The 20425-nt window shown below is 43.1% G+C and overlaps 1 protein-coding gene across 1 annotated transcript in view; it reads left to right on the top strand.

The window, feature by feature from the left end:
* The first annotated feature begins 1454 nt into the window (after positions 1–1454).
* LOC119385854 (uncharacterized) overlaps positions 1455–20425 on the top strand; it is a 102781-nt gene continuing 83810 nt past the window's right edge. Inside the window, exons 1-2 of the mRNA XM_049418862.1 lie at positions 1455–1491; positions 6484–6863. Coding sequence (XP_049274819.1) covers positions 1455–1491; positions 6484–6863 — 417 coding nt within the window. The remainder of the gene's footprint in view (positions 1492–6483; positions 6864–20425) is intronic.

Genomic DNA, 20425 nt, shown 5'->3' with positions numbered 1-20425 from the left:
AGAGTGTGTCGCGTGGAAGCCTTGTTATTCTGTGCGTGTAACATGTGTGTGTCTTCGTATATATGGATTATTATCTGAGGATGCCATTGTGGTGCATATTTACCAGGGTAATCACATGAAGAGACGATACCATAGTCTTTTTTTTTAGCTTGTCACGGTAGTAAAGTTACATTGTATTACTACTTCCCTGTAGGTAACGGTAAGCAGTAGGTGTCGTGGTAGTAAAGTTACTGTACTTGGCAGTTACTGCGTTCCGTTGCTACGTAGGTAGTAAATATTACGTCAAATAATAACTACCACAAAGTTACAAAGTATCACAGCGTCGTTTTTTACGTTAAAATGATGCTGTGCATTTTTGTTCGTGCAAGGTGCAAGACATGATTCGAATCGGGTTAATGTGAAGCGGCGAAAATGCATCAAAGTGGCAACATTTGCGGAAATATGCAAAGTCCTAGTGATATATGGGTAAAAGCTATACCATGATTATCAGTCACGTCGTAGTGGGCGATTTAGCCTTTTCCTTTGGCCTTTTTTTTTTGCCTTTTCTCCCATCGAAATGTGGCTGCCGTGGTCGGCAGTCAAACCTGCATCCCCAAGATTCGCAGCGTAACAATTTAAGGGCAAGGCACATGGTGCCATTTCAGATGTGATTTGCCGTGAGGCGCACAGCAGTCCATTTTGCGCATGCGACAATTTGGGAAACATGGTACGGCGTCTTGGGGATGCGTCGTATTCTGAAGCTCTGCCCAGATTGTAGCGGTGTCACTGTTGCTTGGTCACTTTCTATGTTCGCCGGGTTGCGTCGAAGACATGTTTCATAAACGTGCTTTTTTAGGGCCGAAGTTCCTTATAGCATCACCTGGTCGGTCGTTGCTCCGTCCGGCGTTCCCCCGCCGTCGCGTCTCCCGTATCATTCAATTGATGGCGCTGTCCCATAGAGATGTGCGCAATATGTGTGCAAAAAAAGAAAAAAAAGAAAGAAAAAAAAACAGAAAAGCAGCGGCACCCTGCACGTTAGATGGCGTGCAGTAATCAAAGCGGCGTATCGCTTTGATTACTGCTGGGCGAAACCACTAAACATTTCACGGTGTGACCATGATTGCTTCAGGAGCTTCGCCCAATCAATTCATCATTCACCCGTGGATATGCTGTAATTTTTTTTATTGAAAACAATACTCGCATATAGTTCGGGACTGCGGCTCCAACTTAGTATGTACAGTTGCAATAAACAACAATAAACGAGCACAGAATAGCTGTTGTCTAAAACAGCAAGACTGCACATTGCAGTGCTGGCAATGGCGGTCGAAGTGACCAGGGGTGCTATTCTGGACATTGTCAAATTCGGCCATGCTGTCAGATTCCGCCATTGGCCAACTCTAATTGGCCCAGAGAGCTGCTACCTGCTACAGCCTCTCTGATTGGCTTGAAATGCCGCCATCACGAAATTTGACATAATGGCGGAATTTGACAGTGTCGAGAATCGCACCCCAGGTCAGGCTTCGTGTTGTGCTGGTGTTTTTTGGGTCGTACAAAGAAGTGGCGTGCCCTAAATATTTGCTGCTCCTACACCGCCTGTAATGTTGCACCTGGACCGCCGTAGAAGGCTGCTTCTACTTAAGAAAGAGGTTCTTCTGGTTCAGAAACAGCGAAAGGAACGAAAGTGGAAGTAATGGGTGAGGCCGTCATGGAGAAAGCGTCATCGAGAAAGCGAGTGTTTTACGGTGGTAAGCAACATTTCTTTTTATTACTGTGGCCGTAAAAGCAAGATGTCATAGACGTGCCATCGCTTAATAACTATGTTACTTTGTTACGCAATAGAGTGGTGGTATTATGAGCACTGTATTATTAATGACATCGAAACCCTTCAAAAGCATGCTGATCACTTCTACCCGGAATGCTGACATTTCGCTAGTCTCATACCTTTAAAAAATCGCGCCATAAACTTGCTCGCTTATCGCTTTTTCATAAACTACCGTCACCCATCTCTAGATGAATGATGACTTCCGCCTGCAACCAGACGCTTTCTTGCGCTGCCGAGACCATCCTACCAAAGTAAAATATATAATTTGCAGCTGTAAACACTATGCCAAATATTTGATACCACGTGAATCAAAAGATTGGAACCATTTGACATCGCAGAACGCTGCAGAAACTAACATAAGCACATTTCAAGACCCTCTTCCCAACTTTCCATGAACCACTTCTGATGAATATTGCAATGAGCTTTTTCTGCGCGTTGTATTTTTGGCTTTGTGCTTTATTTTTTTATACAGCCAATCCGTACGTGGCTAGGGGATTTGTCAGTTTGTGCGGAAAACCCTGGCTAACGCACGTATAATCCACAGAAATTGGTCAATACACACTGCGCACCACTGGTCCACTAAAAATGAAGAAGGGAACACGAAACGCCAAGTGTGCATGCAGCAAGCCAGACAAGCCGATACATGTCGCGAAATGGAGAATGCGACAAAAAGAAGCATGCTGCTCAAATCGCTCCTCAAGGCTGTGCACGAAATGCCAAGCGCATGGTGCAAGCCTGACAAGATGACAAATGTCACGGCAAAAAGGCACATGCTGCTCAAATAGAAAAACTTAGAGGAGGATAGGATAAATTTAAAGGGACTTTCTGGACATACATTTTCGATCTAGTTGCAGGGTGTATTATAGTCTAAGGTTCGAAATTCTGCGTCATGTTTAGTACATGACACAGATCGTTCATCCACCGCAACAGAGTGGTATAGTTCCTCAAATTTCTTTATTACTAAACTTCGTACTTTCGTTTGACTGCGCTTTAGTATATCTGCTGCCAAGCAGTAACCTCATTTACTAATTTTGTGTGTTTTTCATGTAACTTGTGAATAGGTATATTCATTTCTTGTATCTTGCTAACTTTTTTTCATTTCGATGTTTGCAATTAGGCATACTAATGTATGTTGTGAAAAAATACAAGCAAATAGTCTAGGAGCGAACAATATATGGCTGAGGGATCCAACGATCAAGGCTGGGCGGTCGGCCAGGCCTCAGGGCTATTGCGCGGGGCTGGTGCAGTATCTTAATTGCAGATCTGGGCAAGTCCACAGCAAGCGTGTAACTGTCACGTTATGGATTGTGGTGTCACAGAATGGGTATGATTTCCCATAAAGGCAGCAATACTCTTCCGGCCAGAGAATTGTCACACACGAGGTGAGCGTAAACTTGGCACAAAGCTTCGGCAAAGCAACATCCCCACGACGGGTAAATCCACCAGTGAGGTCTGATCTACACGCAGGCATATGGGTTTGTGTGATATGAATTTCGTCCATGCATGTAGTTCTACTAAACACCCCCTATGAATACCCTCAACACGAGGGCTTTTAGGTGTAACTTGAATAAACAAATTATGCTTGAGTGTAATCAATTTTGTATGTCTTGGAAGTGTTGCACATTTTCTTTTTTTTAAGTTGGTGTCATTGACCTCGACACTTCAGTTGCTTGAGAAAATTTCCTGCAATAGCTGAAAAGCACTTTTTTCCCAGATGCAGAGAGTGTGCCAAGAAGACGTTAAATACTTTCACAAGTATTTCCGAATGATGCCGCACCAGTTTTACTTTCTTTTTAAACCCTTGCAACGAGACCTACAGAAGAAGCACGTTCTTGAGAGAGCCTATGAGCCCTGCTGAGCGACTGGCCATGACACTCAGTTAACATGGTGATATCCGTACTTTTTTTTCCCTGTGATTTTTCTTCTCCTTCCTACCAATGTTACGTTGCGATCTCACGGTGCAACACATGCCCCAATGTATGGAAATCGTTCCAAATCCCATCCCCGATTCTAATCAGGTTGCATGCACGACACGATAGAGCCGTACATATTTTCTAGAATATACACGCATTAGTTACTGATATGCAGTGTACAGTTACGCATATATATGCAAAGCCAACATAATCGCTGAAGATAATCACCACTATCGTGCTTGGAATCGTTGGTCTTTCAGGGCACAATTTGGCTCATGAATGGCTCAATGAATAGTTCAATAGTTGCCTAACACTTTACTGTCACCACAAAGGAATCATCATATTTTACACATTTCATGTGACTTTAGAGATGTACAGTGCCTATTCAGTTTCATAAGCACCCGCTTCCGTGTCACATGCAGTGATGTGATAGCTGCGTCAATTGCGCCAAGAGGTGAAAACTGCTGCATACTGCTATATTTTGGCAAAAGTCTCACAATTTGTGCCGAGCGTGCGCCAGGACATCATTGTGGTGGACTTACGAAGAAGAACAAGACGAGAGGCGCTTGAAATGTATACTTGAGTTAGCACTATAATTTCGGCTGTTCATGGGAGCAGATGGGCGAGTGCTACACACATATCGAAGAAATCTCTAAAGGTCAATGTCACGTTCTCAGCAGATAATATGAATTGATTGAGCTAATGGTGATGAGTAAATCGCGGTGGTCGCCTCTCGAAGCAGTCAGCTTAGGATAACGTCCATTCCTCTAACTAGCATTCGGAATGAATCCTGGCCGCAGTGGCCGCATTTTCATGGAGGCAAAATACTAGAGGTCTGTATTCTTAGATTTAGGTGCACGTTGAAGAACACCAGATGGTCAAAATTTTCAGAGCCTTACAATACGATGTCCAACATAACCACATTCTGGTTTTGAGACATAAAACCCCAACAATCATTATTGTTATAACTACCATTCGCACTAACATGTTGCTTGCTGTGACCGCATTTCCCAGCTACAAAGACATACGCACAGTGTCTCTTAAATGGCGACTTAAGAATGTAAGAGTATGCCCTGCCGGAAACTGCACCAGTGGCATTTCGCGGAGAAATAGTGCTTATGCAGTATTTGCTTCGCACAAATAGCTCGCGGCTTGTTTAAACTTGTGCGCTTGCATATTGCACGAGAGCTTCATTAAGAGCGAATGGCTCTGGCCTTATGTATTGACCTAGATGGCGACCCCCACTAGGAGAGAGGTGGAAGCCGAAGTTACCGAGTATTGAGGGAGACAATATCAATAATCATTTCAATCAAAATTATAAGTTGATATATTCGAGGTTTATTCCAGAAGTTTAATAAGGGTAGGCGGTTACGCCGGTAATTGTGGATCGTAAGGTTTCCGGCCGAAACAGGAAGAGGGCGGGGGGGACGGGGGCGGCCGGCACACAGCTATCAAACAATGCCAAGTACCCCATATTCTGTAAAATTTTATGGTACTGCTTGACCATACTACAGGATTAGATTATTAAGAATTACATAGCAGTTGTGGATCCATATTTGTTGGAGAAATGTTGTCGAGATAGAGAAAAGCAATTCTTGCGGCAACTGCAAGCTTTTGTAGGACGACAATCTTTAACTTGATTAATTGCATTAATTGCAGTGAGCGTGTACATGTATGTACTAGAACAGACCATTCCATTTAAGTTTGATTGTATCACAAACATTTGTTGTACTATTAATTTTCTTTGACTTCTAGAAGGGCTCATGTAAGACGCTTAAGTTTTAGCACTATACAATGGTAAAAATTTATCAACTAGTTCACCCGCTGCAGTAACCGCACTGAGAAGTACGGTGTCAACAACCCAGTGTCGCGGTTCCGCTTCTCGACCACGGCAAAATCTTACGCTAAAGAACTTGCTAAAATTAAATACGGAGGCTCCAATTACCGCAGATTTCATTGAGCACATTTCGGCCACAAAGGAACAATAATTATTAAAACCTGCATTTTATTAACAGCCGGTGAACTAGGATCCTAGCAATTCACTCCATAAAGCACGACAGTAGGCATTTCACCCACGTTGTAATGCAAGCACAAACGTCATGAGAATAGCTCTTTTCGATAGTAAACAGAATGCATGGAAAATTCACACAGATTGCGCTTATAGTACATTAACTAAAGCATCAGTGAGAACCATATTCAATCGCAAATGTGAAGTGTATAGCTGTGAAACGTAAGGTGGCCTGAGCTCGCACGACTAAATAATGTTAAGGCTCTTCACAGAAAAACGAATATCAGTAACTTAAATTATATTTTTGGCGTATCCTAAATAAAGATGCATGCATGTGTACAAAAAGCGACTGCGTTAAACATGGTATCACTGCCCCAGCTTAAATAAATAGATTGTTAAATATTTGCATTTGAAAATGTGGGCCAGATAGGGGCTCCAAGAAGTTGTTATGCTGCTCCAAAGTGAGGTTTTAGCTGTTCCAGAAGCTGCATTGAAATAGCTTCGGTCAATCGCATGACTGCGCATGGAAACCATGACAAGGTAGATGTTTTCTCGTAAAGTTACGTTGCTTCTGACCGTGGCGGTAACCTGCACGTATGCGATTTCATCAGTAGACCAACTGTAATACTGAGGAAAAGCACTTGGTCTCAGAAGAGGGCTCGACACCGCATCGAAAATGCCACGCTCACAGCCCATGTTTTTGCAGATTGCCGTCACCTGGGTATTCTGTTCTGGCCTGCTCAGCTCTTTCCGACTCGCAGCCGTTCCGACTCGCAGCGTTTCCGACTCGCAGCCTTTCGACGAGCTGCTGCCGACATCATTCCTACCAGATGTGAACGGAACCGTCAACTTCAGCTGGAAGCTGATGTCTGCGACAGTGCCCACTGCGGCTCCCTGGGCTTTGTGTCCCGGCGTGATCCGCTCTGTTCGACTCACAGCCAATTCACTGCCCATCAGTGAGCCGCCTCGGGTGCCATCAATGTCAGATCTGGACGCCACGAACTACCTCGTCTGGCAACCAAGGTCGGCAACAGCGACGCTGGGAGCGCGCACCACGGGATATAATTGCCAGTCTGGTGCCTCCCACTTCGGGCTTGACACCGCATCGAAAATGCCACGCTCACAGCCCATGTTTTTCCAGGTCAGTTACCTCAGCCATGCTACTACCATGAAAACTAGCAAGTATTGCCTTTTCGTGGTGTCGTGCCCACCAGAGCTTACGGATGTATTGAAACGACTGTCATCTTGCCTGTCTACTGCATGCTGTACTTTGTTCGACCTTTTGTTATTGCTTGCTGGCGACGTTGAATTAAACCTTGGGCCTATGTCGAAGTCTGAGGCTGACACATTTGCGCAGGCTCTGAAAAGTGGACGTGAACTCCAAGATGGATACGCTGCTTTAGTAACTCAGCATAATGCACTCCTCCACGAAATGAAGCAACTTAGGCTAAAGGTCAACGCGTTGGAGAAGGATTATGCCACACGGCTCACGGCCTGCGACAGCGCAGTACCTGCTTTGGCGATATGTCTGAGCAACTGATGTCTGTTGAACATGAAATTAAGCGCTTAAATGCAAAGGTGATGTCAGTTAAGCAGGCAGGAGCTTCGGCAGCTGCCACTACTCCGGCCGCACCTGCAGACACACTGCGCGGAGTGATCAGCTGATGTCGATATCTTCGCGATGTGATGAAGCGGAATACAGGATGCGTCGATCCAACCTCCTGTTCTTCGGTTTGGAAGACCATGCTAATGAGGATTGGGCAGCTTCAGAACAAAACATTATTAAGTTCTGTTCTGAAAAGTTACAGCTTACACTAACAGGTACACAGTTCGAACGGGTTCACAGGTTGGGTAGACAAGATAAAGAAAAGTGTCGGCCGATCATTGCCAAACTGACCTTTTTTAAAGATAAGGAGCAAATCTTGACGCAAGCACGTAACCTGAAGGGAACAGCGTTTACAATACGCGAGGATTTTTTGTTTTTTGTTTCGGCCGCGAGCGGATGCAACACTTATATGGAGCCCGGTGTTTAGTGGCGCGAAAATGCCTCGAGCGAACGCAACGCTTATATAGAGCCCGTTGTTTTTGGCGGAAAATTGAGATAGGCGCCGCGGCGAGAAGCAAGAGGCAAACTTCTAGCAACAGCGCCGAGCGAGCGTGCTCGAGGCTCGAAGTCCACGTTGACGTCGTGCAGTGTTTCCTGTGCCAGCGCCGAATTCTCGAGCTACAGCCAGCGCCTCCCCGACCTTGGGCGATCGTCTCTACGCGCCGAGCACGTGCGCTGGAAACACAGCGGCCGTGCCCAAGTTACGTCAGTCGCCTCGTCGCTACTGCCTCGTTCACCTCGCAACGTTCTTGTTTAAAATATAGAAGTTCGTATTGTAGACGTGCCTTTGTTTCTGTTTACTCGTGAATACGCAAAATTATCACGCAAACAACGCCCGCGACGTCTGCAATCTCAACGTGCGAAGGAGGTTTTCACCTTTGATCGCGTTCTCTCTCTGCTCACGCTGCTGATTTTTTCCCCCTACAGTTCTCTCTCCCATGCGCGTCGAGCGGTGTCTGTATCTCTTGCGCCCGCTCCATTCGTGGTCTCTTTGTTTTCGTTGAGAATTCGGTACCGCGATCGTCTTGGCGTGCTTCAGCATTTCGTCAGCGCCGATCAGGCCCTGATACGCGGGATGTACACCTCGACCGACATCAAAGGCATTCAGAGAGGTGCGTGCAGTTATGCTGGCACATGTGAGTGCGATGTGATTGTGAGTGCATCAGATTGCTGGCGTACAGCCGCCAGCCAGGGGAACCAGGCGTGTCACATCAAGTTGCCTGGTGCTCCTACTGCGGGCATAGCCCCGTGAACCTTGCACGACTGGGTGAGTTTATTTCGATGCTCTCAATCTTGTGTTGTGCTGTTAGAAACAAAGCACCGCTCCTAACGAGTCTCTAGATCTGTGAAAGGCGCATCAAAAGTGCCTCTTGCTCGGACCTTTTTTTCAAAATTCATGAAGGTCGCAAATTGTCAGAAAGCGAAATAATGTTGTTCACTATTCTGTAATTCGCGAGTCAAGAACCATATCAAGCAGCATCTATAATGGTGCACGTGAAGCGGATCTATCTCTCATATATTGCTCAGAAACGGAATAAGTATTGTACGTGCATGACTATCGTAAAACGTTCATAAACAATGTAACTATTTATCTGTGTTTAGGTACTGCAACAGATATGACTAAGATATTTGTTTTTGGTGCAGGGTTGCTAAATTACAATTAAGTCTATAGCTAGCTCATTCCACTGAAGATTTTTCTTTCGCACGATAATTTTGTCACAATTATGCAGCAGTTTTCGGCGCAGCATATGAAACTTACTTAAAAAAAGCTCTTCTATGTCTGACCAGACGACGAATACATGTTTGGCAAGACCAATTTGAAAGAAGATATTCAGCGTAGTTTCACGCCCAATTAAATATGCTATATGCAAACAGAAAATACTTTTTAATACAAAAATGTTTTTCTGCAAAAGAGCTTTAATTGCAATGAAAGAAAGACTATATTCAATAAGCAGGTGATGGCACCACTCTCAGACGTGTGCATTGACAGAAGGACCTGCAAAGGTATGATATTAGTCTGTATACAACAGCACCATTCACTGCGCGCATCTGTGTACACAAAGTGGGCCCTTTGAGTCTGCTAAAGTGCTCTGACATTGACTTTTAATGTAATTTGTATCATTCACTCAACAAAAGGTTATACGTGAAATTTCAGTATTAGAACATCCATGTAGATTGAAATTTGTTTCCTTGGTGCTGCAAAGAATATTTATACTAGCCTATGCCGCGGCCGCTGCCTATGCATAGCCACCTTACATACGTAGCCACCTTACATGACGACTGAGAACTGCTATATATCCTAGTGTGGACATGGCCTTTAGTTTTTTCAACGTGGACTGTGTCGCTACGTCCACCTTGTTTGTAGAAGAGTTCCTTTTCTGCCATTGAATAGTGCCCAATCAATTCCTTCAAAAGCTGCATTAGTAAGATATTGAAGTGCATCTGTACGCACAAAGGCATACACACATAACCAATCATTTAAGTCAATGTAGGCAATCCATTCGGGCTTTTTTGATTGTCCTGTGGTACTTCCATTTCACAACAGAAACAGAAACCAGGTATTTCCAGGTTTGCACTGTGAGTGTGACACTACAGCACTTAAGTTTAGTGCAAAAGGACATGGTCAACACACTATAACATGCCGTCTGTCACCACCTCTGATATGTCATCATTGAGAGGTGGCTTCAGGCCTCCATTTCAGCCTACTGTTGAAGCAAGCCAAGGCTCTGCTTTCCATAACTTATGGTCTCAATACACTCATTTGGCTGCTGTTTTTGCCCATTTTCATGGAACAGATATGATATGAACATTGCGTGCGAAACACAAAGAAACGCTTGCTTATACACTTGTAATCTGACATTGTACCTGTGGCTGCTTTGAATACATTAGCAAAATTTCAAGCAATGGCACCTATAGCTGCGTATCGCGGTTGCTGAAACTGCTTTATTTACTGTGGCATAAACCACGCCCATAACAATTTCAATTTTGCGTGGTTTTGCATCTAAAGCTTCCAGTATTTTAGTGCTGGCATTCATCCATCCACTACCTCTGAATTGTTAGCTATTTGTATAAAGATGTGCTATGCAAAACATGAAACATATATTAGCTTTTGTTACTTTTTTTCCAGTATCTTGCAGATGTCCATGGGTCGCCAGGACACATGATTGTTTGGAGCTCGGCAACAAAGCTTATTTTTCGTGCTGAGGACGACCATGTTACCCTGAAAGATGACTGCGCGCATGAAAAGGCACTTTTCTTGTGTTTGACCGTATATTACATACCGGATGTTACCTACCTGTCTGCTTTCGCCCAAACATTGGGACTAATTCAAAGTTTGCTGCACAAGGAAGAGAGTTTTCCACATTGCTGGGCAAACAGTAAACTGCTGAAGATTCTCGACAAGCTCAAAGACAACGCCTAAACTTATGTTCCTTTTGTGCAGTTTTATTTCGTTTGTATGTGTTTGTTACATTGTTAGGATAGGTGGATAAGGCTGCTGGCTAGCTGAATTTTCACAAACTTTGGAGACATTTAAGTTTGTTTTATGTTCATGGTACTTTTCAATGCTCTTTCTTTTGAGAATACCTGTGTAGCAGTTACACTAGCAGTGTAATCTGTGGTAGTCCTGAGGTGCAATAACAACTGTGTGTGTTCATATATATATATATATATATATATATATATATATATATATATATATATATATATATATATATATATATATATATATATATATATATATATATATATATATATATCATACACAGTATAACATACACAGTCATCGTATTATTTCTGATGCATGGATTATGAAAAGTTCTATTTATTAGGGCATTATATTAGCATATCACTTGTCGTTCATGCACAGCTGATACCGATGTTATAAAATTTTATTAACCACTACCTAGAGAAAAGCTGCGCCCTCAAACTTCAGGCCTACTAATATACGTGGTATCTAGTTTAGTCATACATTTGTCATAAATCATAGTACCTATGTGCACTACATAGCTCATGATATAGACCATAATTTTTTCACTGTGTATTCTACTCATATATTGCAAATTAAATGCCAGAAACAGGCAGGAAGCACACCTAAAGCCATTCGTCTGTTTCCAAGGCTACATATTTGACGTCAATCAAGGCCCACTTACTTGGAATAATTCTTTGCTACTCTAGTCAATTTTCTGTTATCTTATTGTGTTTAAGTTATTATGATTGAAGGCATTTAGGTAGGTCCTGTCATTTATGTGGTGCAATTTTCCATGTATGTATTGACCTGCACTCTCCAAGAAAGTAGAGCTTTTTTCTACGTATAGGCGTGCTGAAGTTCAGTCTAGGTCGTTATCAATTAATTCTAGTCAGATGAGAAGGCCTGAAAGCCCTGAAGCGCAGAAAAGAACAATCGTTCTGTTCAATTATTTGATCAGCTTTTTCGCGGTTTTTTTTCTTGTTTCTGTAAAAGTGTAAGATTCACTTGTTAGTTTACAAACTCTGTATTGGTGTATACATTGTTGCGCAGTTTTGTTTATAATTGAAAATAAAATATGTCAAACTACAAAAGTGTGCACTGTGTATTCAGGCTTACTGACTGCAAATAGAGGTAAGTCATGCTGTTTGGAAAAAAACTAGCTAAGTTATGCAAAATATTTATAGCTGTTACTGTCTAGAGAAGGACACAGGTGACTTGCGAGATCACAGGGCTAGTGATAACATGCATGATTAAAGCATTGCAGAATGCATCAATCCGTGCATGCAGATGATGGTACCGAGAGTTGAAAATCAAATGTGGTCATTACTGATGGAGGAACTGGTTGGAATTTCAACTGAAGAGTTTGGCATGCATAAACTATATGTCAGAATGATACATCCATTACAATGCTGCATTACTGAACTTGTAAGGCTGTTCATAAAGAAATTTTTTTACGATAACCGATAGGCCACTGACCACTCTCACCAGACTTAGAATGATGTGTCGTGTAGTTCATATACTTTGGGACACAATTGCAAGGAAAGTGCACACGTTCAAGGCCAAATTGCTAAGGTAGCTTGCTAGAAAATAGCAAATGGACTGCCCCCTTATTTGTTTTGAAAGAATAAGTTCATGAAATTCAGTTAGCTTAATCTGATCCAATAACAGCTTTGAAAACCACTTCAGAGAAACTACTGCCGAGATTCTTTAGGGGGCCATTATGTGCGAGGTGCTGAAGTGGAACACGTGTTGATTGAGAATTGAGCAATAAGGAATATGGCATATATTTTAGGGTGATTTTATTTTCACATTCATTATTTTGTTAACACAATGCCCTATTATTCCAACAATAGAGCATATAGGTGAACAACCCTTACAATGCATGCTATTGTATATGTAATGACGCGTGTGCTCTGCAGGTGAGATAGACAATGGGGACATCAATGAACATCAATGCTTAGTGGGTCTTTTGGATTTTGCTGAAGACATCATGTTTGTCCTTCATGATGAACCGGCAGTGCAGCCACACACGGACATAGGAAAGAAGGTACACAACACAGTGCTGTGTTTCGTGTACCTTTCCTCTGTCCGTGTGTGGTTGTGCTGCCGGTTCATCATGAAGGACAACCAACTAGCCCAACTTTCAGTCTTGTTAGACATGTTTGCGCCTGCCATTTTTTGTGTCAACAAGCTGTCCTACTCTTGTAGAACTTTTCACTGTCTTGTGTTTGCGTTGTACCGTGACAATCTTCTCTGTATTTTCTCTCATAGCTCTGCATCTCATTGTTCTGCTCAGTGTGCAGCTGTGCAGCAGCATAACATGTTTTTCATTCACTTAATGCACTAAATAACGGCATGGGTACTCGAAGAAATGGCACACAATGTAACAGCAATTAGCGTTGCTAGATGAAACACCTAAATCCCACATTTCTACAGTAATGGGGGAAGGGTAGGGCTTGGAGCACAGGATGGAAATAAGGGACCCATGCATACATAAATAAGTGCCAGTCTGACACAGTCATGGATTTCGACCCAATGCCTAACTTACTGCAAATATATGTCTCAACACTGCAAGGGAAAGGTCATCTTTTGAAATGGTGCCAGAAAAAGAACAAATACATTTCAGGTCTCAACATTTAGTGAAGGACAAATCTAGTACTATATGCGAATACCCTTCATCTCTGACAGATAATGTGGTGGCTACGCCTCTGATATGGAACATAAGGGAGGTTGACTGGGACACGTAAAGCTCAACATTTGTGGGTGTGCTATTTGTGTGAAAGCGTGCTTTTTATTTGCAGCTGTTATTTGCAATTGTGACACCTATTGAGTATAAGAATGGTTCCTGTATATGTATACTATTTAGTATTATACGCTTACATGTCGTGTCCTGTGATCTGAATCAAACAGGATGCTACTGACTACACGTTTTTAAGAAAGGCGATTATTTATTCCTAGAAGTCAAGATTACTGCCCCCGTTGAGCCTTTTTTAGCATTTGCTAGTTTCTACATTAAAGTGTCGTTAAGCTGAAAGCATACTCGACTGGATGATGTGGAGCGAAGTTATACTAGCCTTTTCGCTCCGATCACATCTCGTAGCCAAGGAAAGAATCACTTTCACTCGTCGACAATGGGTGAAATACAAAAACCTTCTATCTGCCATGTTCCCCAACACAGGGCCTCCACCAGATCGCTCTTCGGTGCTGTCATGAGGTCAACTGAGACATGTTGTAGAGCTTAACGTTCATGAACCATCAAGGTGCAAAACAAGTGCATATTTAATTTGGGGGTTGCTATTTATATTTAACAGCATCCATTAAATATTAGAATGTTTCACGTTAACCTTTGCATTATTCAGTATAATTGTTCAAATGATCCGTCTGAAACCTTCAGGGCACTTCTGACTTTTAAAGAAATAGCATGGTTTTATCCTTGAAAGCTGGGTCATACTGTGACTTTATTCGATTTCAAGCATTGCTAGCTTCTTTTGATGCAACGCTCGGCAGGAAACACATGTTCTAACCGGTGATGCAAGCGATTTCATGCGTGCTCTTTCCGCGCCAGTCATGCACTACGTTTCATCGTTTGCCGAGGGGACATCACTTCCAACTGTTAACAACGAATGAACCACGAGAACGAACAACCTTCGACCCGCCGTCCTCCCCAGCATGACAATTCCACGGCATCGCTCGTCGGCGCCGTCAGCCTCGAGCTCGGGAGACTGCATTCTTTTTTTGCGAAGGCTCGTTGTTCTCTCGACTCAACAACAACGTTTCTCTCTCGTCTATACTATACCTGTCGGAGAGAGATGAGCGCGCCCGTTCTGAAAGCCGGCCCGTCGCCCCGTACGCGCTGCACTACACCAAATCCATCTGTTGCGCGAATAAGCGATTATGTGTTTTAATCCGATTCCCTGAGATTAAACGCTACACAATACTGTCCGTATAAACGCACCGACATCAACGTGATGCTCGCGAAGGACGTGGGAGGCTGTACTTCGCCGAGTGGAGATGAGATCAGGTTACTTCTACCGCCTGCACTGCGTCAAACATCGCAGAAAACTTTCCTTTGGCGGCTGGTTGCACACCAGGGCACGTTCGGCTGCTGTATGATGCCGGCACATAGAAATGCACTCGGAAACGCGTCGTTCATGGTTCACATCTGTCACCGTGCGGGACGCGCAAGCCGTCGGACGAGAAACATAATTCCACACACAAACTGACTGTGACTGCCCGCGAGGGCTCACTTGGTCGTGCACACGTATACACACGCATATATACGCGAACGATGCATCTCACATATGCAAAATTATAGCGTTGTAGCCGAGCCTAAAATCGTTCAAGGTAAGCTGAAGTACATATAAAGCCGCGTAAGCCCACCCAGATCTTGTTGGTGGAGAATCCCGTGGTGGAGTGCGTGTGTTGATACATGTTTTATGACTCTCTGTGCAGTGTTCGTGTGATGTGTACATGCATATTCATGAGTTGGAAGGCTGAAAATAAAAAAAAGGGAAGACATGCACGATGAAATAAAATGTAGAAAAATTTCTTTTTTCTGAACAAATTTGCGAAAAGTACCACATATATTTTGACCACATAATGAGCCGTATATAAGCCGGACAGATTTGACCTCAAATACCGTTTAACCAAATCGACGGTATGCGTTACTTTAAGCGGTCACTTTTAAACGGCCTTCTGATGGCCTCGCATATGGAAGAGCCACATAAACTTAGGCCGCATAAGAAAGAGCCGCTTAGCCAGAGGCCGCATAAAGAAGGGCCGCATAAAAAAGCCGTATATATATATATATATATATATATATATATATATATATATATATATATATATATATATATATATATATATATATATATATATATATATATATATATATATATATAAGTAGGCCGCTTAGAGAGCCATTTATAAGCGTCGTAAATTTGACCTACTATCCGCTTATATGCGTTATTTTCAGCGGTTGTTTCCTAAGAGGGTAACTACAGGATTGTTGCCTACCGACTGGAAGATAGCGAAAGTAGTGCCAGTCCATAAAAGTGGGAGTAAAAGTTCACCTGGTAATTATCGACCCATTTCCTTAACATGCATCTCTTGTAAGATGCTTGAGCATATCTTAGCTTCTAGCATTTACACTCATTTAGAATCTAACAAGTTCTTCTTTTCTAACCTGCATGGGTTTCGAAAGGGTCTTTCTTGTGAGACTCAACTTTTCGAATTTACTACCCACTTACATTCTAACATGAACAATAATCTGCAGACAGACTGTATATTCCTTGACTTTGCAAAGGCCTTCGATCGTGTTGCTCACTGCCGCTTGATTTTAAAGCTATCATCGCTAAAACTAGATTCGCTTACGCTAACATGGCTCCGTAACTTCCTAACGAACCGGCAGCAATTCACTATCGCAAACAATTCATCTTCATCAATTTGTTACGTATCCTCTCGTGTTCCGCAAGGAAGTGTTCTCGGCCCCTTACTTTTCCTCATCTACATTAATGACCTGCCGGACAATTTATCATCTTGTATGCGCATATTCGCCGATGACAGCATTTTTTACCGTCCCATCCGCAGCAGTAGTGATCGTCTTGCCCTTCAACAAGACATCATAACTTTATTGGCAACGAAAACATCATAACTTTATTGGCCTACACAAAATTGGTAACAGCATTGTGGAACGCGCATTATAAGTACCTAGGCATAAACGTAACTCCTAATCTTTCCTGGTCCACACATATCACTTCCATCTCTGCTAAAGCATCAAAATCATTACGCTTTCTACGCCGTAATTTATACAGTTCTCTTTCCGATGTACGCAAACTCGCGTATCTCGCTTTAATCCGTCCGCAACTAGAGTACGCCTGCTCCATTTGGTCACCGCATCAACAATACCTAATTAACATGTTAGAATCTATCCAGAACCGAGCCAGTCGATTCATTACGCGTAATTACAGCTATTCATCTAGCATAACACAGATTAAACAACGCCTTGCACTCGAGCCACTAAAAATTCGTCGTGACATTTCCCTTTTATCACTATTCCACAAACTCATCCACACCAGCATGATGCCATCTGTTCACCTTAATCTAGCTCATCGAACTTCACGCCGATTACATAACAACCTTAGCTTATCACGCATGTACGGTGAAACTGACGCTTTCAACCTTTCGGCTCTTGCACGAGCGATTCGTTTGTGGAATAACCTTCCAGATGATCTCACATCACAGCGAGATCACGCAATGTTTTTAAACAACCTCAAAAAATATTTAAGCACCGAAATTTGATATATGGCGTTGCAATGCTGTAACCGGTATGTTTTTTTTTTTCTTTTTCTTTTTTCCCCTGTTTTTATTTTATCCTCTGTGTTCATTTATGTGCGAAAATCTCTTTCGGGAGTTATCATATCTTGTTAAACTGTTGGTGTTTAAATAGTTACTTATATTATCTTTTGTGTAACGCCTTTAGACACTACATTTTGCTGTTTTAGTATATTTTGCATTTCTATGTTCGTGTGTTCAGTCACATCTGTAATAATCAGTATTTCACCTATGTATATTTATCTCTTTTTTGTACATACTGTATGCCCCCCTTACACAATGCCCCACGAGGGCGCTGTAAGGTACTCATAAATAAAAATAAATAAATAAAGAAGAGACCAAAGTGTTTTCAAGGTGTCTGCTACAAGCTCCCCTATTGCAAAACCCAGCGCCACTGGGTACCAGCGTCGAGTGCCATGCCTGATTATGGGCCCAGCGTCGCGCTGGATACTGGGCCGCTGGAGCGGCGTTTTACTGGGAGGCGCTCGGTACTCAAGCGCAAAACGGCTCTACAGCGTTAAAACGGCGGTCCCTACGTTCCCTGCGTAAATATATTAGTAAAGAAAATCATATAGAAAGCAGCAGTGCATTAAAAAAGAAAAAAAAAAGCCGTATGAAAAAAAAAAAAGCTCCGCCACGGGGATTCGAACTCGCCACTTCTGAATCTCCAAGCGAGTACTCTACCACTGCGCCACGCTGAATTTTTTTTTTCTTTCATGGTATTTATCACACTTAGTATTACAGTGCACAATAATATCACAAATAAAGCAAGCAAAAGTACAATCACATAGCGACAATATGCGCTCAAGCGTTACTAAGTGCACACTCGATGGCTAACACAACGTGCAGTAGAATGGTGAGGGTTCTTCACATCGTGTTATACTGGAAAGGTGGTGAGGCCGAGCACCTCACCAAGAGGGGGTACCAGTCCGGTCTAAAGTCCAGGTCGTCATAAATGTCCTTTAGCTGAATAGTCATGCGAATGAAGTGCATACTTGAAGAAATGGTGGGTTCTGCGTTACGGTCCTGCATACGTGTCTTCCATAAGCTATGCATACCCATGAGGAAAAACATATCATATGGCACTTCATCAAGCGATGTTGGTATAAGATAACGTATGGTGTGAGAATTGACGACAAAACTTTTCTTCAGTGCTCTCTGAAGGACATCCCAGAACAGAATAGCGTCTTTGCAGCTAATAAAGCAATGCTCTATTGTTTCCGGCACATCACATAGACGGCAGTTAACAGAAGAGACAAAAATGCCTTTTTTTTTCAACCATGTGCTTACCGGAAGCGTTTCAGAGTGGAGTTTATAGAAAAATGTTTTTGAATTAGGAGGAATATACATTTTGCGCACACGTTTCAACACATCGTGGCCTGAAAGATCTGAGTACAATGAACGGTACAACGGAGGCGCGAAGAGCATAGTTAGTAAATCCTTATATAGTACCTTGCGCGAGACTGTGTACAGGTATTCCATGGAAAAGCGAGCTTTAAGGAACCGAACTGCGAGGTAAACTTCCTGCATGAATCCCCACAAACACGGGCGCTCGGAAAAGTTTGATGGAACAACTAAGTCTGGCAAGCAATCAACAAGTGTAACCTGCAAAGTATTAGCTTATGCAGACGATGTCGCTTTCTTTTGCACAGATAAACCAAGTGTAGAAAATGTGGTATCTACAATTGAAAAGTTTGGCGTTGTATCAGGAGCGCGTTTAAATGCCTCTAAGAGTTTAGGACTATGGTTTGGCTCGTGGGGTACCACGCCGAATCAGTTCGCAGGGATTAATTGGACACGAATCCCGCCAAAATACCTCGGAGTACCACTGGACGCGTATAGATTCAGTGAGCATTATTGGAAGGAGCGCGTTCCTAAGCTTGAACGACAGGCCCAGACATTTGTTCCCCATCGCCTTTCAATATTCGGGAGAGCTGAAGCTTGCAATACTTTCCTAGCAACAAAGCTTTACTACGTATTGCAACTTATCCATTGCGCAAGATTTTATATACAACGCTTTCATGGAATTTTTGCTACTTTCATATGGTCTTCGACTTTTGAGCCCATGCGTCGTGACAACATTTTCAGGCCAGTTAGTGAGGGTTGGTTGGGATTGGTACATCTTTATCTATGGCAAACAGTTTCACGGTTCTTCTTTTTTCGAGACAATTCCCACCCCGTAATCCGTTCATTCTTGCAGGTTACTGCGCCACGCTGAAACATGTCAACGTCGTTGTAAAAGGGCTAGTCAAGACAGTAAAACAGCGTTTCGTTTCATATTTATTCAAGGAAGACGCGATCTTCCTTTCCAAATCACGCTTGCTGCTTTATTAGACACAAACAAACGGTGGCCGGCGACGAATGAAATGCCCAAAATGGGAAGAGCTCTAGGTTTCTTTAAGAATTCCCGTTTTACCTCCGAAAAATATCAAATGGATCGAGGAGCAGGGTACAGTTTGACGGCTGTTACTGCCGATTTTTAACAGCCGTTTCTCGCCCTTGCTAATGATGAACATGTACAGAAGCTTTATGACTCATTCGATAAACACGCGCCTACATGAATTCATACGGAGGAGTTTTCTCGCGCGAGCGACGATGTTACTGTGGGGCGGGCGTGTCTGTATTCTGACTTGCAGTTCTATCGATACCTACAACTATAAAACCGCTCCGCAAAAACACGTACAATTAGTTGAAAAAAGATGCCGGTGTGTTAGTTCACTAACGCGTACCGGTTGACAGGTATGTGTTCTGACGTATGAGTCAGAGAAGTACAGGCGAGTGCGGCCGGCTGCTTTTGGTGAGCCTGCGTTTGTTGCTGAAAGCGCGTCGCATCGATGGTCATCGCTCCTTGTGCGGACACCGTACACAAGAAAAAAATAGTTAATTTAGGTTAACGTAAGTCCAGACTATATTTTACAGTAATTCTTACACGTTGGAATTGCGTGTGCTTAAACCAAGAAGCGCCGGTGGCATGTAGACGGACTCGGCCAGTAGCTAGGCCTAACACTCGCTGGGAGCCGCACTGGGTAGGAACGATCTCGGCGCAGATGAGTTGCGATGGTTGAAGTTTTTGCATTTTAGCCTCGGAACCTTTTTAACTGTTACCTAACGTATAGCTGAAGCAAGTGGAAGTGCAGAATTGCCTGATATGCGTTTCCGGTGTGGCGATATCGAACGACGGCTGTTTTTCTGGCCTCCGTTGGGAGAGGTCGCGAAGCCAGCGCTCACTTACTTCTTGCCGACCGCACGGCGATGTAACTATTTGCTCTGTATGTTCAGACCAACGCCTCCAGAC

This window comes from Rhipicephalus sanguineus, chromosome 1 (genome assembly GCF_013339695.2).
Source record: "Rhipicephalus sanguineus isolate Rsan-2018 chromosome 1, BIME_Rsan_1.4, whole genome shotgun sequence".
NCBI lineage: Eukaryota > Metazoa > Arthropoda > Arachnida > Ixodida > Ixodidae > Rhipicephalus > Rhipicephalus sanguineus.
This window is presented reverse-complemented; position numbering and strand designations above follow the sequence as displayed.